Source organism: Leptodactylus fuscus, chromosome 3 (assembly GCF_031893055.1).
Source record: "Leptodactylus fuscus isolate aLepFus1 chromosome 3, aLepFus1.hap2, whole genome shotgun sequence".
In the NCBI taxonomy this organism is placed as follows: Eukaryota; Metazoa; Chordata; class Amphibia; order Anura; family Leptodactylidae; genus Leptodactylus; species Leptodactylus fuscus.
The window spans coordinates 211,614,424-211,641,137 of record NC_134267.1 but is presented as its reverse complement, the minus strand read 5'-3'; the positions used below and the strand labels follow the sequence as shown (position 1 = coordinate 211,641,137).

At 42.1% G+C, this 26,714-nt stretch overlaps 1 protein-coding gene across 2 annotated transcripts; it reads right to left on the bottom strand.

Annotated features, from left to right (window-relative positions):
• Nucleotides 1-980: 980 nt before the first annotated feature.
• GRHL1 (grainyhead like transcription factor 1) lies at nucleotides 981-25,257 on the bottom strand. Of its 2 annotated transcripts, none has more exons than XM_075269153.1 (16): nucleotides 25,133-25,257; nucleotides 18,156-18,342; nucleotides 17,336-17,406; nucleotides 16,677-17,064; nucleotides 16,170-16,246; nucleotides 15,075-15,231; nucleotides 14,659-14,770; nucleotides 14,484-14,578; nucleotides 8,777-8,935; nucleotides 8,067-8,148; nucleotides 4,183-4,322; nucleotides 4,028-4,065; nucleotides 3,511-3,599; nucleotides 3,204-3,289; nucleotides 2,304-2,368; nucleotides 981-1,494 (listed from the first exon to the last, which is right to left on the bottom strand). In XM_075269153.1, the coding sequence occupies exons 1-16, from the start codon at nucleotides 25,150-25,152 to the stop codon at nucleotides 1,380-1,382; spliced, it is 1,881 nt and encodes a 626-aa protein (XP_075125254.1). In that variant the 5' UTR covers nucleotides 25,153-25,257; the 3' UTR covers nucleotides 981-1,379. The 2 variants fall into 2 exon arrangements, with proteins under 2 accessions (XP_075125254.1, XP_075125255.1); XM_075269154.1 differs by having other exon boundaries at nucleotides 8,097-8,148.
• Between the last annotated feature and the right edge of the window lie 1,457 nt (nucleotides 25,258-26,714).

Sequence of the window (26,714 nt, the reverse complement as noted above, 5' to 3'; positions counted from 1 at the left end):
CAAGGACGGCGCTTTGTCTAGGCAGAACTTTCCTTCTTAATCTCATAAAAGTTTGAGGTGGAGCTCAACATTGATATCACTGGCCATTGTGTAGTCACTGACTGATGACTGGCCCGTGGCAGGGGAGCGTACCCCGTGATTTTTCATCTTGAGACAAGAACGTTTAAAATATGATTTACAACTACTTCTTAGGAGCCATTGCTATGGCGTAACAACCACGTCAGAGTAGATCAAGCCAATCTTAGAGTTTAAAGGGATTTTATGGTGAGGAAAATGAGTAAAAAACAAAACCTGCAATATTCCTTTGAGCGATATCCCGCCACTTCCTGGTCACTCTGGATACATAGGAAATGACTACTTAGCCATCACCGGCCATAGCAGTGACACGACTACAATTATATCTGAACCATTGTCTCTCATTATTCTGGTCTGGACAGCAATGGATCCCGAGCAACCCCCACCAACTATAATGGGGTCCCTTATTGTTTCACAGACATCACTAAACAAAAAAAGCTTCCTGAACTTTTTTGTCCATAGGAGTCTGCGCTAGTGGGTCCAGCAAAAGATTTTACAAAAAATATTTTTTTCATACAATTGGCAAATATGGCCTCACGTTGGGACAGAAGGGCATTTTCCTTTAACAGTTTTCTTCGTGTTGAACCCAATACACAAATAGAAGTTTCTCAAAGTACTTTCCCATAAAACCAGATGGGGGTTCTAGGATACCCTAGACAGGCAGGTGAAGGATTCTCCAACCCCCTATGCTTGATCCTACGGTCATACATAAGTTATGGTCCCTTCATTTGGCACCACACATCCAAAACAAAACACAAAAAACAAAAAGAAGTCGATCCTCACCAATATCCACATGCATACTAGAATTCTATATATTATATATGCAATAAGCCGATGTGTATGTACACATATACAAAAAAAAGTTCCAAAAAATATATATTGCACTTCTTATGTACAGAGTTGTTGGATTTTCAAAGTTCATATTTGTTCTTCACATACAAGGGCACTTAAGGTTTTGGGTTTTTTTGTAGGACATAAGGACCTTCGTTGCCTGCGTGTTGTGCTGTAGGATCTTCTCTGCCCAACTTGACCTTCTCCTTGACAGAACACTTCAAACTTATTCAACATGGTCACGTCTTGCAGTAGATGTGTAGCTCAAGCTTGACCCACAACACAATCTTGGTTAACTTTTTGGTCTTCTATTGTTTGCACAGATTGACAGGTCTGGCTCACATTTGTGGAAGTCACACCAAGACTAGAAGGAGTCCAAAAATGGAAAAAGGGGAAGGAACAACAAACATTTTGCGGGACACTTGACACGTTATTAGGCCTTCATGTACAGTCTAAGGGCACTGGGTGCAAGGTTAAATTTCGGTAAGTGTCAGCTTGTACGATCCTCCAGACTCTTCTATCTGAAGCTTGAATGTGTCTTCATTTGAGTAATGTCGGATTATGTTGTCATCCATGTTCACCAGAATTCTGGGGGGGGGGGGGGGGGGGGGGGGAAGTGAAGAAGATGGTAAGTAAGCTTTCCCTGTGAAAGTGATAACCAGTCACCCTATAAGCGACTGGTTATCACCAAAATACTATATATGCCATTTTATTACACAACGTAATGTCTCTTGGTGCATATTTATTGGCCCCCAAATATCCATAGATTTAGATAAGAATTGGGTTTTGAGCTATATCTGCATTACGATCAGTGCGCTTCAAAGGTCTTCTACTGTCGAGATCCCAATGAGCTCTATGGTAACAAGCATCAAGTGTTTAATTTGCCTGCAGTGCCACCACAGGAGAAATTATGTATTAAATAAAAATAATGTAAGTTATGAGCTATTCATACAATGAATGCATGGGCAAAGTCCTCCGGAGCTGAGGAGACTCTTCAGGACCTCTCTCCATCAGGACCTCTCTCCCTCTACTGAATGTAGTGGATAGGAGAGAGTATGCCTGACGGACACTACCAATTAAAACAAAAACATTAGACCCTTCACACGGTTGGGAAGGGGGGGTCCCATGTCCTATGGATGGGTGATAATTGGAGGTTGTAGGACAACCCTCTTGTCCAAATACATTCCGTTAGAGCAGTGCTTCTTAACCAGGGTTCGATCGAACCCCAGGCCCTATGCACGGTTCATTTTGTGTACCAGTAAAAAAAACAAACAAACATATACTTATATCTTTAATTTGGAAAAAAAAAAATCATATTTGATTTATCACTACATTAGAGGAAGCATTGTGTCAAAACACGAACAAGTCCTAAAGCCCAGGCACACCAGCACACTTACCCCTTTTTACATTTCTTAAAGATTTTTCCAATTTTCTCAAATGGAACGTCATATTTTTCAGAGATCTGGGAAAGAAGAAAAAAAAACAACTTTATTTCAAGAAAAATTCTCAAAACCAAGAAGTCACAATATGCTAAAAAAAACACTTCATATACGACATTAGTCTCCAACCTCTGAATTAGCTATTAAGTAGGAATTCAATACCGTATATGAGGAAGAATACCCATCAGTATGTCTTTGTAGAATGGGAGGAAATCCACACAAACACAGGGAGAACATACAAACTCTTTGCAGATGTTGTTCCTGGCAGGATTCGAACCCAGGACTCCAGTGCTGCAAGGTCGCAGTGCTAACCACTGAGCCACCGCGTTGTCCTGTGACTACATTTTCTATCCATATCGCCACAATTTCAGCTTGACCACGACTCGTTGCCTAACTTACAGCATTAGACCTCAGAACTGCAGCCGTTATATGGATGTTACAATGTGACCACATTAGAGGTGTCTGAATTATCCCCAACACCAAGCACCATCCTATCCAGGGCACATGTCAGTGCTGTTTTAGTCTCCATATTGTACCAGATACAACCCACCACACTTAACAACTATTAGTGTATGTAGCAAAAGTTGAAAGAGGAGGATTGGCAACAAACAAGTAAAAATAACCAGCTGGTACGGCCCTTCTAGGTACTGAAATGATATGTGGTAACAACACTTACCCAGGGGTATCGTTACAAGGGTAGCAATTGCTACCGGGCCCTGAACTCCTAGAAGAGCCCCAATGGTCCCCCCTGCCCCATAAAATATACCACCATTCTAAATGGCACAAGGTCAGTAAGGGGCCCCCATTACAGATTATGTATTAGGGCCTTAAAGTTTCAGGTTCTGCCTCTGCCCTTACCGCTTCCATTAACCCTTTTAGAGATGGAGTCTTCAGCATGAGGGCATCAAAGACTTCTTCTGCTTCTGTCCTCACATACAGCAGTACTGAAAAGGAGAAAGCAGAAAGAATAAGTCTATAGGAAAACTGACAGAAACAAGAGAACAACGTCAGCCATTACCAATCTCCTAGTAGTCAATGTCTGCCCTTACATACAAGTTTTTAGTAAAGAAAAGAGATTTTCTTCACACAAGGGTTAGGCCATCACTATTAGAAACTGGATCAACCCCTTTAATATTACACAAAAGGCACATTACTGTATAACTACCTTTAGTTGGTTCCTCCACTCTCGCCATCTTGGGAGGGGGTGCTGTGAAGTCTTCTTCAGAGGAGAAAGGGACTCTCTTCATCCCGGAGCTGAAAGCAAAACAATATAATGAATATACTTTGATATATAAGGAATAATGCTAATCTTAATATATAACTTTATTGTACAGTATTAGAACTATTCCCTTTATGTCCAGCAGAGGCGCTATTCATATGAATAAGTTCCATAGGGGGTATTACATGGGGCGTTTTCAATAGAGTCAACAGCAGCGCTATTGTGGACAAGAACACCACAATCCCTATACAAACCAGCAACGTTAATAGGGTCAGTCAGGACTTATTGCATTGCCGTCTTGGCTTTGTTATATATGGCAGCCATATCGCTTGTCTGATAGTGTGACGCTCCATATAACACTGTGGCCCCTTAATCTAGCTAGTGCGGGGGACCCCAGGACCAAGTGTACCATTTCCTAGCATGTCCAAAGACCCAAGCCCTAAAAGTAAATCCTCTGGCTCACCTTTCACCTTCCATTTCCTCTGAAGACAGCGGCAGGACCTAGAGAGGGAAAAGATTGATGACCTTATTAGACTGCATCCTCTTTTACGTATACATGTTTATTGGTAGAACATACACAGATCCATAATCTAGGTGGTCTCGGGGTCCAGTACTCACATGAGTGGTGCGCTGGAGGTTGGAAAAGTGAACATCTGGGATGAACAGGACAGGCTGGGTGTCCATGTCCTGCATGGGTTTGAACACTGTGATGTCCGTCCTTTTGTGGGATGGGAGCAGAGCCCCTTTCACATCTGTAACTGTAGGAAACAAGTCCATCACAATCAGACCACCATGACCACAGCCCCTCCACCCTCTTTAGAAGACAGTGCTGGGGTAAGAATTTCATCCTTGCTATTCCTCTCCATTACCAGAGCAGATCCTGTTCATACCTGACAATAGGTATAGACTATGGCACTGCGGACACATTTCTGCACCCTAACATACAAGTTCCCCCAACGTCACATAAACAGCACAGTAACAAATCCCCTAATAGGACGGCAAATAACACCCCCCCCCCCCATCTGTATCCTCTACACACTGCAGCCATTTATATTCCTGGATTTAGTGTTCCTTTAAACAGAACATAAAGTGTCTATTTAATATTATTGTAACCATTCTATACGTAGCTGACAGTATATAGTACTAGAGACCATACCAAAAATATTAGGGTGCGTTCACACTGCTGGAGGATCTCTTGTATTAGGTCACTATGTACAATCAGGGGTCACAGCACTCCATACGGTTGGTAACACACAAAGGGTCTCAATATAATAAAGAGGACGAAAGGCACTCTGTATGAGGTCAATCAGAAAAAAAACATCCACATAATTTTTTTAAAATTTTTTTATAAAATGTAAATTTTTTTTTTTATGGACATTAAAAGCTATATAAATAAATACAAAAGATGGGAAACAAGGAAATAATATCCATAAAACACCAAATCACAACTCCAAAGGGTGGAGTAACCCAGGAATATATAGCCAAATAAATATAGACACATACCATGGGGAAGTGAGGTAAAAAGTCAATTAGTGTCACAAAGAATCATATTAGAACTGATCCAAAATTACTGTGCAATAGTAAGCAATAATACAGTATAATGAAGTGAATAGCAAGCATGTTAAGGAAGCAAGTGCAAAGATCCATGGACCCCTAAGAAAAGGTAAGGACATAAAGTTATGGTATACCTGGGATCACCACCACCACTACTACGGCCCAACGTGCATTCGTCTAGACTCTATACAGACTTTGTCAGGGGTAAAGGTAAGTGAGACCCGGTAGCAGTATATAAAGGGTAAATAACCAATAAGCAGCAGGAAGCCACAGGTGTTGGATAAGAGCTATGAGACTATTCTGGACACGGACACACACACACACACACACACACACACACACGGGGCTGCAGAAGTCTCACTGGGAAATAAATAGATGCAGGGGAATGATAGGGTTAGGCTGAAGCGTTGTGTTGCAGAAGCACAGCTATATTGATAGTCACCGGTTGCACCTTTTATTTATTCACTTTTTTTGCACATTTGTTTAGGAACTGCATTTGTTCAATGTAACCAAATCATCATTCTATTCCTCAGAACTTGTTTTCAGTTGTATTCATTATATTTTCTCATGTGTCATTATTAATGGGGTAGTACTATACATTTTTTTTTTACATATATATATATATATATATATATATATATATATAATATATATATATATATTATATATTTTCTTCCCCTTTATTAGCATGTGTTCAGACTATCAATATAGCTGTACTTCTGCAACGCAACCCTAAAATTCCCTTGCAGCACGGATTATTAACCCTTAACAACTCAATGCACATGTCCGCTATTCACATGTCCCACAGGTTGTTTGGCTTTATTCACATTAGTGGGATTCAAGCTGCTCTACTCACTCCACAAACTCTTTAGTTCATCTGCGCTTATTTCAGAAGAAAAAACATTCAGATGACAGGAACTGATTGTCTCACAGAAATATCTGAAACCAATCAGCCATATGTGAATATAGGCGTATAGCAGTCTCTTTATCTTTAAAAAAAAACAACTTTATAATATTACAGCAATCCTTTCTTTGACTATATTTAAGGTGTTTGTTCACATTTTACTCAAGATAGGAATACGTTATTGGTGTCTAGATGTCACTTCCATACACTCAGGGTTGATCTATTTATTTCCCAGTGAGTCTTCTGCAGCCCCTCTGGTGGGTGGGTGTCTATCTGCTCAGTGTTTGGCCAGAACAGTCTCATAGCTCTTACCCAACACCTGTGGCTTCCTGCTTCTTATTGGTTATTTACCCTTTATATACTGCTACCGGGTCTCACTTACCTTTACCTCTGACGCAGTCTGTATAGACGCATGCATGTTGGGCTGTAGTGGTGGTGATCCCAGGTATACCGTAATTATATCCTTACCTTTCCGGGGGGTTCACTTGTTTCCTTCAACATGGTTGTCACTTACTCTTAGGGGTCCATGGATCCTTGCACTTGCTTCCTTAACATGCTTGCTATTCACTTCATTATACTGTATTGTTGCTTATCTTTTGCACAGTAATTTAGTATCAGTTCTAACATGATTCTCTGTGACACTAACTGACTTTTTATCTCCCTTCCCCATGGTATGGGTCTATATTTCTTTGGCTACATATTCCTGGGTTACTCCACCCTTTGGAGTTGTGCTTTGGAGTTTTATGGATATTTCCTTCTTTCCCTATCTTGTGCATTTATTTATATATCTTAATATAATGTCAAAATATTTACATTTTATAAAAAATAAAAAAATTTTTTTGATGTGGATGTTTCTTTCTGATTGATACAACTCTACATATCTATTTAGCCTCTTTTTGTATGACTAACTCCGTATGAGGTGTAAGATTCCCATTTGATGCTAGTAATCCGGATATACAGTGGTCTGTGATTGATCAGTTCTATAGAAGGTTTACTATAGACTGAACTGTCACTGATCCCTGCATACAGGGATTGCACAAGCACTAAACAAATCTTACACCTCATACAGAGTGCCGGAATCCTCTTTATTATAGGCATGCAATACTTCTAGGCACAGATAAGATCTACTTTACTGAAACATACCAAATGTTCACTGCAAACCGGGTGCAGTGTGAATATACCCTTAGGTTATGACTGCATGGCAAAATTGGTCACGCAACATCACAAGAAATGAATGTGGTCCTGTTGTGACAATCCAACCTGACTGCAATGTGACAGCTGTAAGGGATCCAAGACTGTCGCGACTGTCACGGACTTGCAACATATTTCCGATGACCAGTCACATAAGTTTTAGTTAAAACACTCTCTAAAGTTGATGCACAACACCAAATCGTAGACAACCTGCACACATTTTTAGGTTGGAAAACTTGTATGTGACATAACCTCAAGTGATCAAAGCGGCTATGTAACCCCAGCCTATCAAGTGTTATAAGACTGCAGGGTATCACAGTGTCCATTGCAGCTAATGAACGTGAGTGAGGTTGTGTTATGCCCTGTATTATTGTGCTGACTGCGACAAAGTGATCTCAAAAGAACCATCATGCTTAGCATGTTTCTGATGATGTCACATTCACCAGCATAAGCTGCAATGAACGCATCAATGCCCAGGAATCTCTGGTCACAAAACAGAAGTCAAAGTCACCATGTAGCCCTAGCCATATTCACACCAATTTACCACTTCATTAGCATTCAGTCTTTTTATTCTGATTTAGAGCTACAAGTCTTCTGTATTAAGACACATTTACATATAATTCTAGCTGCCTGTAGCCACCACTAGAGGGAGCTCAGGAGAGATGTGCATCCTGTCTTATTATTGAGCTCCATGTTTAGCATAGTATACAGCAGTAGGCTCCCTCTAGTGGAGACTACCTGGAACCAGATTATTGTAAGGTGTCAGTCATATCCACACTATACGGAGGAGACATCTCCAGGTCTATCACTGTCTAAGTCAATGTTTTCTGGTGCCTGTAACATTCTTACTTACAATTCATCTGGGTGGGCTCAGAACACTTGCCTTTTCTCTTGCTCTGCTTACGTTCTTCGTCTCTTATTTTACGTTCAGCACCCTGGATCAGAAAGATTGATTAATTAATTGGTGATAATTATTTGTAATGTGGAAGAAAATAAAATAGGCCTAATGAATAAAAACATGTTATCTGACCCTACAAGAATAAAACAAAAATGTGCCATTTGTCTAGTTGGAGTGTTGGAAGGATACACCAATGACAAAGTGCAAGTCCAGTATATTCATGTGGAGGGCGCTGGTCTGGGTCACGCCTATTGGTGGTGATCAACAGATGACCCCATATGCACACAGCACCCCATCAGTCACTGCAGACTAAGCAAGGAGCACTCTCCTCATTGTAAAAACAGGCTCCAACTATGTCACCTGTGCATTTCTGACCAGTCCTCCGAGTCGTACTTGTAAGACTTGTCTAACACCTCCCAAAGAGTGAAAGGGCCAGAATTTACAGCATCACCACTGTCCACTAGAGGACTGTGGAAAAAAAGAGCAGAGACTGATACAGGGCACTGAAAATATAAGCAACCTGCTGCAGAACCCAGTGCATGACACACTGTAGAGCTTGATCTGGCCACTAGAGGGAGCACTTGCATTTGTCACATACAGATAGATAGATAGATAGATAGATAGATAGATAGATAGATAGATAGATAGATAGAGAATGGACTCACCTTATCACAGAAGACTTTAATCTGGCAATAGGCCCTGTGAATCGGCTTGTTACTTCTATTATTGTAGCTGTAGGTGTCAATCTGAATATTCAGAGGAAGCCCCTTCACCCCTTTCTGAGAGGAGAAATCTGTGCTTAGACAATTCACAGATATAAAAACCTGGGGAAAAAAAAAGAAAAAGTTATAATTTTATTTATATTAAAATTTATAATAAATGTAATGTATAATATACATGCAAGATATACAAAATATACTACCACAGCAATGGCCTCGTATGTAAGGCCACATTCACACTTCTATTATAGTCAAACTGGATTCTGAAGGAAACCAGACCTATAATAGCAGTGGTAAAAACAGAATCCAGGTTGCCAGTGTGAACAGGGCCTATTTATGGTCATGTTAACAGAAAAGTCATATTAGAGCTCCCCCTACTTTTAAAACTACGCCTGTAATGTTGGCATTTGGAACAGTACAGATCAGCGTCCATAGGAGTTAGATAACTGACATGGAGGCTATAGGTTTAGCTGAAAAAAGAAACGTGCAATAGACGTAAGACACCATAACATGGCGTGTGTGACTGTAGCATTGTGGGCAGCATGGTGGCTCAGTGGTAGTGTAGCTTCGCAGCACTGGAGTCCTAGGTTTGGATCCAACAAGGGACAAACACCTGCAAGAGGTTTGCATGTTCTCCCCATGTTTGGGTGGGTTTCTTCTGGGTACTCTAGTTTCCTCCCACACTCCAAAGACATACGGTGTGTCCAATACTGCAGATCAGCCCCATTCACTTCAACAAGGTGAGTTACATCTGTAATTTTTTCTTGGCACAGTTCACATCAAACATCCTTTTCCAATTACAGCCACTTATTACTTAACTCCTCCACCCTCAATTTTGCAGCTGACACCCTCAAGGAAAAAAAATAAAAAACGCATTATCCTCCTACTTTACTTAGAATTCTCTTTCATAACAATGCCTAGTCCAGGCTGCCATTATCTATAATGCGGATACAGCCGGAATAATGACAGCACTTACACAACTGCTTAAAGATGGCCTCATTTCTATAATGTGGTGTTTGAGGAAGACTCCATTCTGTACTAGTACAGACATTTGCATCTCAGATTATCATATATTAAAAGAGCTCATTACTGTTATTGCAAAGTCTGTGCAGGTACTGCCATCCGTATATACAGGGTCTGTGCAGGTACTGCCATCCGTATATACAGGGTCTGTGCAGGTACTGACATCCATATATACCGGGTCTGTGCAGGTACTGACATCCATATATACCGGGTCTGTGCAGGTACTGACATCCATATATACCGGGTCTGTGCAGGTACTGACATCCATATATACCGGGTCTGTGCAGGTACTGACATCCATATATACAGGGTCTGTGCAGGTACTGACATGCATATATACCGGGTCTGTGCAGGTACGGACATCCATATATACAGGGTCTGTGCAGGTACTGCCATCCATATATACAGGGTCTGTGCAGGTACTGCCATCCGTACATACAGGGTCTGTGCAGGTACTGCCATCCGTATATACAGGGTCTGTGCAGGTACTGCCATCCGTACATACAGGGTCTGTGCAGGTACTGCCATCCGTATATACAGGGTCTGTGCAGGTACTGACATCCATACATACAGGGTCTGTGCAGGTACTGCCATCCGTATATACAGGGTCTGTGCAGGTACTGACATCCGTATATACAGGGTCTGTGCAGGTACTGCCATCCGTATATACAGGGTCTGTGCAGGTACTGCCATCCGTATATACAGGGTCTGTGCAGGTACTGCCATCCGTACATACAGGGTCTGTGCAGGTACTGACATCCGTATATACAGGGTCTGTGCAGGTACTGACATCCGTATATACAGGGTCTGTGCAGGTACTGACATCCGTATATACAGGGTCTGTGCAGGTACTGACATCCGTATATACAGGGTCTGTGCAGGTACTGACATCCGTATATACAGGGTCTGTGCCAGGTATGGACATAAATCACAAAAATACCTGATGTCAGGATACTTAGGATAGATCATCAAACTCATATATAATATAAGAGTATATATATTTATAAATGCCCATAGACATGGGATCCATTGGAACATAAATGGTAGCGTGCAGTCTATGGAAGATGCACAGGAGATACAGAATACAGATTGAGCAGGAAGCAACGTGAGCAGCAGAAGACTGGCGAGCCATTTCCCCGAGGCTTTGGAAAAAAACTATGAGAAATATTGAGATACAACAATCTGTGCACTGGACAGATTTCAAGAAGTGGTAAAACTGGTTAGTGAAGTCATCTGTAAGTGACATTTATAGGTAATAAGCCATTGCCTGAGTATAGGCCCAACCCCAAGAAACAATCCTCAAAGTATCTTTAGCTTGTTTGGCCAGATTCTTCCTTGAAGTCTAACAAAAGCAAAGAACACAGCAAAAACACAATAACCCGGTTCATCTTCATTCCTCCGTCATAGCGAAATAAACATCGTAATCTGCCCGAGAGCAGTTCAGCTATGTACAAAGTGTCCCATACTTCCTATAGCAACACTGGCCGCGTCTTAATAAATGAGGACTTCACAATCTGATCAGTCACAGACTGGCGTTGGCATTGGTAGAAGGTCTGACCAACAGACAACTTAATACTGCAATTGGGATGGTCGCCGGAGGTGGTTTTACAGTTTTGGCTATACATTATGCCTACCTGCATACAATGGAGACCATACATGTGGGTGAAGAAGGGGTGGCTATAGATAATGTCCACACAAGTGGATCCTTCCTCGCCTCAGTAACTTCAGTGAACGAGGGTGAACTTGCCTTACGATCACACTGCGTTTGGCATGCTCAAGGCTTATGAAAATGATTGGCAGGAACCAGCACCAATTAAAATTTTCATCATGGGGCCCACTCCTCTATGTATGACCCAGACTACACACGCACAATACATGAAAGTCATCATATGCATTGCTATATAACCGACTGTCCTATTTGTTCCCCATCACCTAGTTCAAAGAATCTAAGTATCCTCGAGGCAACCCCAATAATAAGAGGGACCCATTTTACGTTGGCCCCTATAGATTAAGTTTTGAAACGCAAAATGATGAACTGGCCCAAGGAGTCAGCTAGACAATGGATGGAGGAAGTGAACATTAATAACCCACTATATATGCAGCACGTACAGCTTGTTGTCACCCCCTCCCATTAGGCACAGTCACCCATGTGCTGCCTCTCCCATTCAGTTTCCCAATATGAGCCACACAACAGCCTTTTAAATACCACAAAAAAAACAGGCAACGCCTTGTTTTAAGAAAGGGCGTTTCAATGGTGCGGTATTGCTTTAAATTACATACCTTGATGTTCCTAGTCACAGGCCCAAGCCAATTAGTGGCTAATGAAAAGCAATGAACACTGAGTGATGTATCTGACTACACAGGCAGCAGTTAACCTTTTCATGCACAGGTGATGGATGACGAAGGCTAGAAATATTAATTACAAACCTTAAATAGATTTTCTACTTTGGATGTGGCGCAACCCTGAGTGATGGACAGGAGACAATTATTTTGTACAGAAATGCAAATGAGTTCCGCTTATTTACAGACGTGTCCTAAGTAGTCGGTCACGAATTCTGATCATGTGTCATTGGGATTAAACAAATATCAGCACAACGATAAGGAAAGCCATTGCCAAATAATAATTAAACCTCAGAACTGAAACCTATGACAGTCGGAGGTTGGCGTAGATTTCAGGTACAACAGGCTGAGGCGTCCCTGTCCCCGAACAGTAGTGAGTATGGCGCAGAAGAAGCAGAGTGGTGCATCTTTGAGGCAGATATGGGTCATGTACCACATCTTCACCCATATTCTGCCATGGAAAAAAACCAAGAAATTTGCTTTGTTGCATCATAAGATTTGTACACAACTTCAATTGTATGGGTAGAAAAGTTGCCCCAAGACTGGCATTCCTTAAACATGTTTTAATTTATTGGCTTCTTAGAATTTCTTGCGCCTAACCCGAAATCTACATCAGTTCGGAACAGGCCTAGATTTCTGGAATAACTTCTAATCAGCCATAGAACAGAAGAGATTTTGGTGGTGGTAGGACTCCAGGAAGGGGTTAAACCACCTGCCTATAGCATAAAGTTTTCCTTTTCCCCCTTCTTTGTATTCGGTAAACTGTTGGGAAAGAAAGTTCAACAATCCTCGCAGTGTTTGTTTATGAACTTTCCCAGGCATTCACCTCATCGGCTCCTTACAAGTAACCTGCCGGGCCGTTCACATCAGCGGCCGCCAACAATAGTCAAGCATCTGCGTGCAGCGATTCAACGAGAGAAAGAAAAAAGAAAAAAAACGGAGTCTCCTTTCAAGGCATCACCCTCTGAGATGTATATAGCGGCCATTGTCATGCTCCAGCCCTGCCAACCCCATTCCATTTCAATCTGTAGAGCGAAACTCGGCGTTGAGCTGGTGTGTACATAGCCGGCATGGAAGAATATAGCGTATTATACCACAAACAAATGATTTCCATGTGAAAAAGAGAAAACAAACGACTCTGAAAGACATCTCCTGAGAAACTTTCCACTGAGCGGGGAGAGATGGCTGACGGCGCAAAGATACATAACCTGGTAGATTAGGATATGTTCACACATACAGGTTAGGTTATGGGGGTTTTAAGTTTTTATGCAATTTTTGAAGCCCTAAGGCCCCTTCACACGGCGCAAGTGCAGCGCTCATTTAGACCAGTACATGTGAGCGCTTCAAAACACATCCCATTCACTTCAATGGGAGCGCGCGTTAAGCCAGCTTGACGCGCGCTCCAATTGAAGTGAATGGGATGTGTTTTGAAACGCTCGCGTGTACGGGTCTAAATGAGCGGCGCACTTACGCCGTGTGAAGCGGCCCTTAGCCAGAAGTGGATTTAAACAACAACAAAAATACTAAGGTTCTTTCTTCTATTCTTGGACGACCAAAGGATATTTCCAAATAAGTGTAAAGAGAGCTGGGAGACAACCAATATTGCTGCCATAACTGGTCTGACAAGTCTTGATACCCAACTCTCCCATGTTCCTCAATGGCAGATGCGTCTTGTAACTTTGGGTTATGATGACATGTATGACTAGGCAGACTTGTTGTTCAGGAATCCAAGAAAGTTGGGTGAACATGTATTCTATGGGATCCATGGATGGAGTCATGTTATCTGCCCTATCAGGACCTCATAACGTAGGACCTATGGAAGGAGGTGTTGTCCCAAGTGACCCATTAGGACCCCATTGTGTAGAACTTATGAAAGGAGTTAATCCACGTGACCCATTAGGACCCCATAACGTAGGACTATACAAGGAGGAGTTGTCCCATGTGCCCCATTAGGACCCCATTCATTCACTTGACCTGCTGCAATATAATATGACATTTATGCTGCAACTGTTGGCTTCGATTTCGGTCACATCTCTGATATTGGAACAAATAGGTAGCAAACAATATGTTTGTCACCCAACTTTTTCAGATTCCTGAACAGTAAACCTGCGGTTTGCAATAAGAAAGCTAGCTGTCACAGAGTAATATATACCCTGCACTTAGGTAGCTGGCACAATAAATCAGAAGGAGTATATTGGAGATAATTGAGGCGTAGGATGATGATAAACACGACACACCCTTATAATGATGGGACAAATGTAGCAATATATAAATGAGGCCTGGCACATACCTTCCCTTCATCGTTCAGATCCCATGTGAAGGAGATGGCGTTGTAGGCGATCTCCTCTATGTTGCTGATGGTGTTGAAGCTTTCTTTGTAATCCGCTGTAAAATAAGCAAACAGGTAAATTAAATATCCGGAGAATGTTCCCGATAAACCGATGGCGTCATATCAGGGGTCTCACCTATATCGATGCATCTCTGTTTAGCCGTGTGCTGCCTAGAATGCCAATACTTCCAGTGGCGAAGCTGGTCTTCTCGGCTCTTATCATCGGCGAACACAACCATAATGACACTCTGAAAGACGACATAGAAGATTCATCAGTATACATGAGTCTATAAAGACACTTCTATATCTAACCTTACTATTACAAGAGAACCCATAATCTGGTTTCCTACTTGCTAAGGGTCAATATTGGGCACAAAAACAAAGACTTTAAGGGTTGTCCGAGATTAGAAATGGGATTGGGAGTGCGTATGTTTGGGAGGAGTTATATGTATGGACGGTGTATACAGACGCAAATCACATAAGCAATGACCTGTATTATTTTTGGTATAACATTCTTGTCTGTCCCCATATTCCCCATCATGAAAGCCTTACCCGAACTTTGCTTATCGGATGATGGATCCCTTTATTGCTGCCAATTTCCTTCAATGTGATTGGATAAAACTGACCCTTGTTCAGATAGGTCATGGTGCTGTCTCCAGGCTTTGGTCGGAGGGATTTTGAGGCTTCAAGTGTATATTCAAAATTATTCCTGTATTTAACATATAAAGCAAAATTCAATATAGCAATAAAAACGTACACGCCATGCCCCACTGGTAAGATGTCAGCTACATGTAACATGATCACACCAATGGCTTTATATTTATAGAGGGCTTCAGGTCTCCCCACCATTTTGGTTAACCATCTGCACCGTGAAACATTCATGTTCTTGACCACTTTAGGCTTATCCAGTTACATCTCTGATAATGTCCCAAGTTGTACAGCCATAGTCAAAAGTGATTGAGTCTAACTGCACCCTACGTGCATGAGGCCTTAAAGGGAGAGTCATCAGAACATTTCCAACTTTTTAAAATTTCTATGGGATATGCATATTTACCTTGTTTTTAAAATTTTCCATTTCCCTATATTCTATATAGGTCATACCCAGCAATTTTAACTCTGACCACTAAGCTTAATAATGGATGGACAGGAATTTTCTTTGCAGCAGTGACCTTTTTTACATAACAGACAAAATATAGCATATAAACATATAAGTGAACACCTCTATAAAGAATATCCATAATTACAACCCCTACTGACAACAAACGTCACAGCATATCGAATCCACTTCCCCATACAGAGCATGCCTAGTAAACAATCCCATAGAACTCAATGGGGGATATTTTTGAAGAATGGCGTTATCAACTCCAGTCTTTCATGTGCCTATTGCCTACGGAGGGTGCAAATACCTCCTCATGAATAAGGTGCACCCTCCGCAAGTTAGAAGTTTTCAGCATCATTTATGTCACAAAAAAGATCGATAAACATGATTTGTGCAAAAATTTTGCAACGTTTTATGCCTTGTACATCAGAAATTGGAAATACAAGGCGTAATGAATCTGCCCCCATGAGTCAACTCCACAGTGATGCTGCCTATGGCCATGACTATGCTGAAAACAGAGCACAGGAAAAGCTTAACATTAAACTTACCCAGCAACAGGATCAAAAACATAGTCTTCAGAGCTTACACTGCTCATCCGTAAATTAAGGTCTGGTGGAAAGAATACCTTCAGAATGGAAAAAGAAATCAATAAATAAAGTAAATATATAATAAAAAAAAAATTCACGCAAAATTTAATCCAACACTAGCATAGAAAGTAAAACAAAGCAAAAGGAGAAAAAAAAAATTATGATTGCCCAATAGCACATATGACAAATTTAAAAGGGTAGACAGAAGCAAGCAATATTGGTGAGGATCCTCCACCATTCCTCAGCGGCTAGACTGCATCTAAGAGATGTCTGATTTAAGCAACTTCCAAGCATGAACCACACCATTCAAATCAGCATCTGATGGAAACACTCAACCCCAGCAAACAGATGACAACTCCTTTTGCCTTAAATACTCCTTTAAGAAAAGCATAAATTTAGAAGTTTTAAGCCGGAAATTATTCCTAGGTCAAAAAACTGTAAATAACGCGCCATAATTTCGCCCTTTACCTCCTGAACATCTTCCTTGAACGTCTCAGAGAACGTGGAGTCGGGAGTCCTCCTCTGAGCGTTGGGTGCTTGGTTGTTGGAGTTATAGTGATCAGAAGGGACGTTGCGATCAAATGATACAATGCGTTCCACAGTTTCAGAATGGTATACATTTGGCGGAATACCCACTGTGAAGCCATGGCTCTGGGATTCTGTTTTGATGGCATGAGTTGGCATTGACGTGATCGAGACGGCAGCAGTGGTATCTGGAGCAGCCAGGTGACCTCTTTTGTCCAGGTGATTGGGCACAGGAACTAAGATGTTAAAGGGCATGCTGGTTTTCAAAACTTGGACTCTGTTTTCCCCATTGCAGATCAAGGGGGATTCGTTCACTTGTTGCAGACCATTCCTGGCAGAAGATAGAAAATAATTCATTCAAAATCCGTAGACTCCTACATTTAGGACAGGCAAGGGACGCAATAGGCCTGTGAAGAACCACCCAATAGTTAAAGGCTTTGTTGAGATTTCGATGTGTAGGAGCATACTCTCAATAGGACAAATAGAAGACCATGAGAACGGAGAGGACCTTAATGTGAATTTTTGGAGGAATCAGGAAAATCATGGCCATGCCCAACAAACCTAACCAAACCACGGGTATTCCAGGCATTAATGTAACCAACCTTTTATTGTGCTCTGCCTCTGTGTGTTCATGGTCTTGTTTGTTCGAGGAATGTCTCCTGTCTCTGGGAACCTGTAAGAGAGACATAGGTCATCATGCATTTCTGGACAAAGAGGCAATGATGGCTGCATGACTGAAGTATTAAAGCAAGAAAATGGAGCCGGCCATTTTGAACTTTATCAATAATATCTATATTGGGAATATAGATATATAGAGTGCTCTAAATAGTCAATAAAGAAACTAAAACCTTGGCCACACAGTACTGTAGTAGTCATGCTCCACCCTCTGTGGCAAAGTTTATAGAAGGGAACAATTCTTTTGTCTAAGGTTTAAAATACAACAACCCAATTATCAAAAGCATCAGAATTAGGCCCCATTCACTTGGCCAAGTGTGCCATCCAAGGGGTCCGATGCTCCATTCAGATAATGATAGAGCAAGTTCAATGCAGCTCCGTGACATTGGAATAGAACGGAACCCCCAATTGAAAACAATGGGGCAGTGGAAGGCACTCAGCATGTCATTCGAGCATTTTTCTATAAAACTGGCCATCCCCTCGGCCTGCGCACACGGTCGTGTGCATGAGGCCTTAGATAAGTAGCTTAGATACAGCTATTAGGATTACAGATAGATACTGCAACCAGTCTAACAATTTTATGACCCATGAATGAAGAAAGTTAGGCGGTGGTGAAGTGGTGCAATGACTTACAGCTGGCACACTTTACAGTTCACCATTGCGTAGGTGTGCCAACACTTAGTATGGATCAACCCAATCTATGCCAATGAAAGCTATATAGAGGACCAGGTTTAAAACCGTTGATACCTTATAGTAGTCATAGAGGAGACCAAGTGCAGCAGCGCTGTCTTCATCTCCATTGATGCTCATCATGGCTTTGGTGGCTGCAGTTAGGGGATTTTCCAGGAAGGACTTCCAAGCCTCATCCTCACTGGTGTATGAACGTCTCTGCTGATAAAGGGAGTCATTCTGGAGCACCAACACAGGCCGTTTACTGGAAGTAAAAGGAACATATTGTCAAGAACTACACAGAAGTGCAAACAGTACATGGAATACGATGGTCAAATCTTTACACGCAAAGGCAACATGTTCTGTATTACAAAAACTCTTCGCAGTAAAAGTATAAAAACAAAAACGTCTATTTGCTCTGATCGAATCAAGCCGGCTAAACCAGAAATGCTTGATGATACATGATAACAAGCCTCTTATCGGGAAATGCATACCAGGACAGAATACCATCAAAATCCACGGGTCTGAAATGGATCACTAAAACACTCTTATTCCGTCTATCACCCACTTACATAGACGTTAAAGAATGCTGCGACACCCTTTGACCTTACTACAAATATATACCGTCAATAGGGTCAACTGATTTGACCACAACTAAATATTCCAGCCCCATTATTAGGGAGAGGGGAATGGACCATGACCAAACATCTCTGGTGGCAGCTTACTACCCCAGGACCAAAAGGATCAGGATCCAAAAATCGCCGTGCCCTGCTCCTCTTTCCACCAACATAATCTATGGAAACCCTCAAGCATAAGATAGTTAGCGGTCATGATGAAACCAATAGACTACGCACTAACGTATATTAAGGAGATTTCGTTATTCCGGACACAGACAGGTATTTTTGCTCCATGGAACATTCTAGGCAATAGCATTGTTTGCTAATACAAGTTCATTAACCCCCTCCCAAGAAGAGCGTAACATCCTGAAATAAAGGAGACAGAGGTGTATGGCGAAACCTTATTAGATGCATCACTTTACATGCAAAGGCTTGATTCTAAAAGGATTTATTATCATAAAGTTAATTAAAAAGACAATGACATGTGAAACTGGGTTTGTCTGCACGTTACAAAGAAGCCACCAACATGGCCGCCAAAGACTGCAGCTACGAATACCCGTAGTCTTTATTGAGCTCTGCATTTGCAAAGAATGGTAGATTGTTGTGGTCAAGAAAGAACTAATAACAATAGGGCTGAAAAAAGAGACTGGTTTAGAAGGTTTCCCCCGATAATATGACACCTTCAGGCTCACATTCAAGATCCCCTGACCCCCCTAGGTGCTCAATACACAAGCAGGAGGGACGATTTTGTTCACGTGAACTTATGACCTTAAAGGGGTATTCCAGGAACATAAGCGTCAGTGCATGCTGCGTTTTTTGGCACTGATTTTGACGCTGTTTCTGCCTCAAAATCAGACTACAAAGAAAAAAAAAAGCCTCTGAATAGAGTGCTACTGGGAGGCTTTTTTTGGAGGCTGATTTTGAAGCGGATTCAGCGTTCCCAAGAGGTTTCATGGAGACTTGTGATTGACAAGAGGCCTATTATACGGCCTGGCAGCCTGGACTTTGCAATGAAATGAAACCATGTCTGTTACCCCTAACAACCAATCACAGCACAGCTTTCATTTTCCAACAGTAGAATATGAAATAAAAGCTGCACTGTGATTGGTTGCTATGGGAAACAAGGAGAGCTTTATTTTTACCCAGCCACAGACTGTTTATTACATGTCCAAGTCATTTGCACATCAAATACAGAACGGAGCAATAAAATGCAGCCAGCCGAAAGATGCTGAGCCCTGATAGTAATGGCCACAATAACTAATGCCAATATGGTTATCCACAGATCACAACAAAATATTAACTGGTTCTGGCCGGGACGGTCAAACATGAAAGAATAGCAACTCTGCTCGCAACAATAGCACATACTGAACGGGTCACAAGTCAGGAACCACTAGACTGGCCATGAGGCATTTCAGGTTAAATTTCTGGAACCAAGATGGCGGCTTTCAGGGTGAAGTCATCCCAAGATACACATAGAAATGGTTTTAGTGCCCTCATAACGTAATACATTCATACAGAGGAGTTAACCCAAACCTCTGCAATTGGATAAACTTCTGCAGCGGGATATCTTAAGAAAGAAGGCAACAAAAACCAAGGAAATGTCTTTGAAAAATGTTTTCCCAATAATCTTTTATTACTTTTTGTTGTCTTCCGTGATAAGATATCAGGCGGCAGCATTTTAACCAGTTGCAGAAGTTCAGGTTATCCCTGCTAACCCGTATTCTCCGTTCACTCAATGACCTAACACTTACATCCTCTATTATCAGAACCTCCCTCGCTCGTATACAAGACTTCTCCCGAGTTGCACCACTTCTCTGGAATGCTCTACCCCGGACAATCAGATTAACTCCCAATTTCTACAGCTTCAAGTGCAAACTAAAGACACATCTTATCAGACAGGCCTATCACAATTCTTAATGTAAACCCTTCCGTACCGTAATTAGAATCCCTAAAATGAACCCTCCTCTGTTCCCGCTCCCACATTTCCCCACATGATATGATGCCGTTTCAGGCTAACCTTATATGTCCAGGTACCATTCACATGTTAAAGGACACGACTGATGACGGCTCATACAGCTTTATGTTTGTGTAATGACAGTCACCTCTATTACAGAATTGTCTGACCCCCTGTATAAGCAATGCCGCCCCTGCTACCTCTTGTGTCACCCCCTCTACCTCATAGATTGTAAGCTCTTGCGAGCAGGGCCCTCAGTCCCATTGTGTGAAGTGACTATTTCTTTGTAATGTATCTTTTTCCCCAATGTGGGACTATTAAAGGATTATCTTATCTTATCTTTTTGACTGTACTTGAACCCTACAAATTGTACAGCGCTGCGGAATATGTTGGCGTTATATAAATTATTATTTTTTTTTTTATTTTACACACACACACACACACACTATATACACATACATTATTATATATTATATGTTCTCTACATATACACTGTACACATTCAACACTAGATGCTGCATTCGACTCGAAACTATAACTGCAATCCAATCCAGCGCATATTGAATACCCGCTAAAAACTAGAGTTTTACCTTACACGTGAAGTAAGGTGATCCCTGTATAAATATGCCATGCTGTACGTATTCTGGTTTTTCAGATATGACCCTGGGCAATGCTGATGTAATAAAGGTTTTTTTTCCTAGTGAAAACTTAATATTCCATCTTACAATACAGGCAGCAATTCACATAGTCTGATATAGGGATATCAACATTACCAAGAAGAAGAAATCCCGCACCGAATCCCTTGTTCAGGAAATCCACAGATTAAACTTTTCACATTCCTTAGCACCAGTGATAAAAGAAAAATCTATAATCTTAATTTTCAAGTAATTTTATATCAGTATGAGGTCAATGCTGTTCATCCTAATAACTCTGGACCATGAACAGAATCCCAGAACTATAGTGAAAAATGACACCAGAAAACAGAGGGGCTGCATCAGGGAGCTCATGGATTTCTCCAGTTAGGTGAATGGGGCAGGCCCAGGAACGTCTACAAAAACTTCTACATGTGTATTCACCAAATCAGAATCCTGTGCACTTTCTGCATGTAGGAAGCAGGATGACAGATGCTACAGTAGTCTGAATAAAGCCTAGGACAAATGGATGAAGCAGTCACAGCTGTTCTGCATCCGTCTGTGACCCATCCAATGAATAAAAGAATATGTATTTGTATGGGGATTGCACAGTCTATTATGGGCATCATATCACATCATGTGAAAAGAGGATGTATTGCTGACATAATGGAGCGTATGGTGTGTGTGTACGTAGTGTGTACGTAGTGTGTCCTAATTGCTGTTTTACACCTTAAGGGTCAGTGCACACACAGTTTTTTGGCGCTGATTTTGACGCTGAATCTGCCCAGCGTCAACATCAGCACCAAAAAAAACTCTGTGTGCAATGACCAGGCTGGTCTTACATGACAGTAAGTTTAGTCCGCAATTGTGGGTTCTCAATTGCGGACACATTGTATTCAGTGTGGCCTCTTACAGCACTGGATATTTTATCTGTGGTGTGCCGTGCTGTGACCGAGGTCCACATTAAATACAGCAGGTCTGCAAAGTCACGGACATCATGGCATGGATTGTCCCATAGAACTCTTTGCGCGCGTGCAGCTGGACACTGATGTCTGCAGAATGACTTTTTGGAGTGTAATTTTAGTGTTGCTGATCAACAAATTGCGGACCGCAAAACCACTACGGTCATGTAAGACCAGCCTTAATCTCCTGCTTAAAGCCGCAGTACAGGGGGGAGCCTGGAAATGAGCACATGGCAGATGTGGCCAAGACGACCATCTAAGGTCACACTAAAGACCAATGCAAAAGAGCGCCGACTATATTGTCAACCAAGTGCTCATCCTCCTCGAGCCCACAGATAGATGGATACTAAAATTCGTCCTTCAAGGTAAAACCACAAGGTTTGACTTCACTTCTGCTTTTGTCTGCACACAAGTACCTGCAGAAGATATTGGAGGAGCTGCAGAAACAACAGGTGTTTGTCTTGTGTACCCTCCCATTTCAACATTCAGTTGAAATGCACAAATGCCTTAGGGGTAATCTGCTGTCTTAAAAGGTGTACACCAAGCCAGAATGAGCACTTCAAGAGCAAAGGCTTGCCAGAAAAGTGCTTTCCCACACACACACACGCTTGCAGTAAAGCTCATGAAATTTAAATAGAAATACACCATAAAACACAAGCTGCACTGACGTAAAATACAGAGTTGTTAAAATTACAGCCAGTAACTGAGTATTACCAGGGTCACGGTATATAGGTCAGATTACAATCCAGGACTGAAAAAAATAAATAAAAATAGTGCTTTTCCCACCATGAACAGCGCCACTCTTGCCCATGGGCCATGTCTGGTATTGCAGCTTATTCCTATGTAAATAACCAACGCTGGCTTGCAGTACAAGAGTTGACCAGAGGACAAGAGTGACATAGTTTGTGGAAAAACAATCACTTAAAATTCCTACAAATTACAGTAATCTTTTCATAACCAGTTTGTCATCCAATCATTTTACTAAAACCGAATAATAGCAAATATCTAAAATTGGAATAAAACCATTTGTCATATGGAATATTTGTTTTTATAGTTCTGCATATTACGATTAGAAGTTCCCATTTATCAGATTTTGGAACACCCTGATAAGTATATACCTGGACTCATGACTAGGCAGAGTATATTAGTAGGGAGGGGATGCTGCTTGAGACTATTTTAACAGTTTTATGGGATCCTTTGGTTGGGATCCACCTATGTCAGATCCTTAACTAGAAAGCCATATAAATAACTGAACCGAGACCCTCAGATGGATATTTTTTTAAAGCCTTTGTTTGCATGGGTTTCTACGGATTTGGGGGACTAAGTACTGATGGCAGACACTAATTGTTTCACTACTATTCTTCTATGACCAACGCCTTGTAGGGCTCAGGTTTCATCCAACTTCATCAACCTTGAAGACACTTTCGCAAGGGGAAAGGGATGCCGCTTGTGCGATCTAGTGATCTGTGATTCACCACTGTGCCACCCACATCATGCCAACCACAATGTGCCAATCTGCACGTGCTGGTAAATCACTTAATGTCAATGAAGAAGCTGAGATTGCAACCAGACATTCCTCCAGATCAAAAGGTTACTTGTGGTTTTACATAGGACTGCAGGTAAACAAAGCTTAACCTCGATTTCTCACATTGCACTATAAAAGAGATTCCTTATACGGAATTCACCTGTGTGACATCTGGAGCAGTAAGCTTTACTACAGGTGCCAGGTATATGGCGTGTGTACGTAATAGAAGGAGAAGTGAACATACATAACAACCCATTACTGAGGCCAATTGCCCCATGTCAGGGCTCAAAAAAAACATATTAAGCAATGAGTATAAAACCTTCGATCAATATTAGATACAGGTAAATAGATACACAATAGCAGCCCTATGAGGCATATCACATCTGTTATATATAAATATATCTATTACCTATTAGATATCAATATGCAAATATTAGCATAGAGCTATGAGGCATTACACAGAATAGTATCACAGATCTACAGACAGATTAGAGTTCTGTTGTATATATTACAGCTATTGTAGATCTATGGACATATATTACACTTAGTACAGATATAGGAGACATATCAGACACTTGTTTAGAAGACGTTATACCCATCTACAACAACATATTACAGCTATTGGGGTATGATATACATAGCTAGGTGAAACATATTGCACATATTAGTATATAGCAATGAGATACATTACACCTGTTATTATTTATAGGTACATATTACACCTAGTATAGCGATACAATATAATACATATTAAGATGTTATTTTTTATAGACCTGACACATATTACACCTAATTTTATACATCTATGAGACATATTGTACATGTAGGTGCACATATTACATCCAGTATAGAAATAGAAGACATCACTATAGATCTCTGACATATAGACCTGTGATAAATAATGCAGCCACTAGAAGTGTATGGTAAATATAGGAAGATACACTGTATATATTGTATACACTGTATATATCATTGTATACACTATATACACATATATCATTGTATACACTGTATATATTCCACCGATTGAAGACACAATATAGATCTGTTTATGCTGGATAGTACCTGGGATTCACAGCAGCTGATCCAGTAACCACAAGTCATCATTGAGCCCAATGCTCAGAGTCTATGGCTACAGGTCTGCAATGGTCCTATATACATATATATACATATATATATCCCCGGGTATACTACATACCCATATACAAGTGCACTCAGAGCAGCTGAGCTATAAGCAGACGTGCGGAGGATGTGTTAGCTGCACCTGTGCCCCATCTCCACCTGCAGGTGCCCGGGCAGGACCCCGGTGACGATGCCCCGGCCAGCTGGCACAGCACATGCCACACACGGCCCCGGATCACTTACTTGTCGTAGTCTTGTGTCATGCTGTCGCCCGTGTCGGTGGAACTGGACTTTCTAGTTGGGACAGATGTGTCGCAGGGGACGGGAGCCCGGGCGCCGCACAAACGGGTTTAGTCGGCTTTTCTCGCTTTTTGAGCTTGGCTGTGATTGAGAGGAAGGTTTAGTGGCTGCGAAACTTCCCATTGGCTGGAGGCTTCCCCCGCGGAGGGGGCGGGGACTCCGTGCAGCGCGCTGATTGGCCGAGGGGGGGGGGCAGGTAGAACCAAGCGACGATCCGAAGGGGATCGTGTTTCCTGGAGACGCTGTCAGAGATCTGAGCGGGCTGTGCCGGGTCTGACACCGCGCCTGGACTCTTCAGAACCGGTTCTGGCATGCAGGGAGGCTGCGCTGGGCACTGGCAAGGAGAACAGCACATCTCTGCTGGGCACTGGCACCTAGAGACCTGGACACTGGCAGAGAGGACATTACATCTCTGCTGGGCACTGGCACCTAGAGACCTGGACACTGGCAGAGAGGGCATTACATCTCTGCTGGGCACTGGCAAGGAGGACATCATGTCTGCTGGGCACTGGCACCTAGAGACCTGGACACTGTCAGAGAGGACATTACATCTCTGCTGGGCACTGGCAAGGAGGACATCATGTCTGCTGGGCACTGGCACCTAGAGACCTGGACACTGGCAGAGAGGGCATCATGTCTATTGGGCACTTGCAAGAAGGACATCACACCTCTGCTGGACACCTAGAGACCTGGACACTGTCAGTGAGAACATCATGTCTGCTGGGCACTAACATTCAGGATATCAGCTGGGCACTGGCACCTAGAGACCTGGGTACTGGCATTCTGTATATCAGCTGGGCACTAGCAATGAGAGTATCATGTCTTTGCTGGGAACTGGCACCTGGAGATCTGGACACTGGCATTCAGAACATGAGCTGGGCACTGACAATTACAAAGCAGGACTGGCATTCAGAGCATCATATTCCAACTGGCACCTGGCACTGATCACTGGCACCTATAAACTTGGACATTGGCATTCAGGAAATCAACTGGGCACTGGCACTAAGAAAGCAGGTCACTGGCATTCATGGAATCTTATCTTAAAAGGACACTGGCATTTAGGGCATCATATCTCAGCTGGGCACTTAAACAACCAGGCAGTAGCATTTAGAACATCATATCAGGTGGGCACCAGTACCTACAGACATTCAGCTCTTCATATATCAGCTTTACATTGGCACACTGAAATTCATGGCATCACTTCTCAGCAGGATATTGGCACAGAGAGAATTAGACCCAGGCATGTAGGACATTACATTTGCCTGAGTGAGACTGAACTGAGTGACTGAACCCTGGACCCTGGCACTGAGAGACGTGAAGACTGGTTTTCACATATCCCAGCTGGGCTCTGGCATTCAGGACTTTATATCCCGGCTGGGCACTAGCACAGAGAGAATTGGACGCTGGTGTGCAGGGCATAACATCTCATCTGAGTATTGCTAGCATACTGGACACTGGCATGTAGGACTTTTCATTTCAGCTGGACCCTGGCACTTTGAGAACTGGACATTAGCTTTCAAGGCAT

Excerpts from the sequence above, each read along its gene's own strand:
- GRHL1 (XM_075269153.1), bottom strand. The coding sequence starts at position 25,152 with ATGACACAAGACTACGACAA. Across the intron at positions 8,936-14,483 it reads ATCTGAACGATGAAGGGAAG|GTTTTTATATCTGTGAATTG; the intron begins GTATGTGCCAGG and ends TTTTTTCCCCAG. Across the intron at positions 2,369-3,203 it reads TAAAAGGGTTAATGGAAGCG|ATCTCTGAAAAATATGACGT; the intron begins GTAAGGGCAGAG and ends CTTCTTTCCCAG.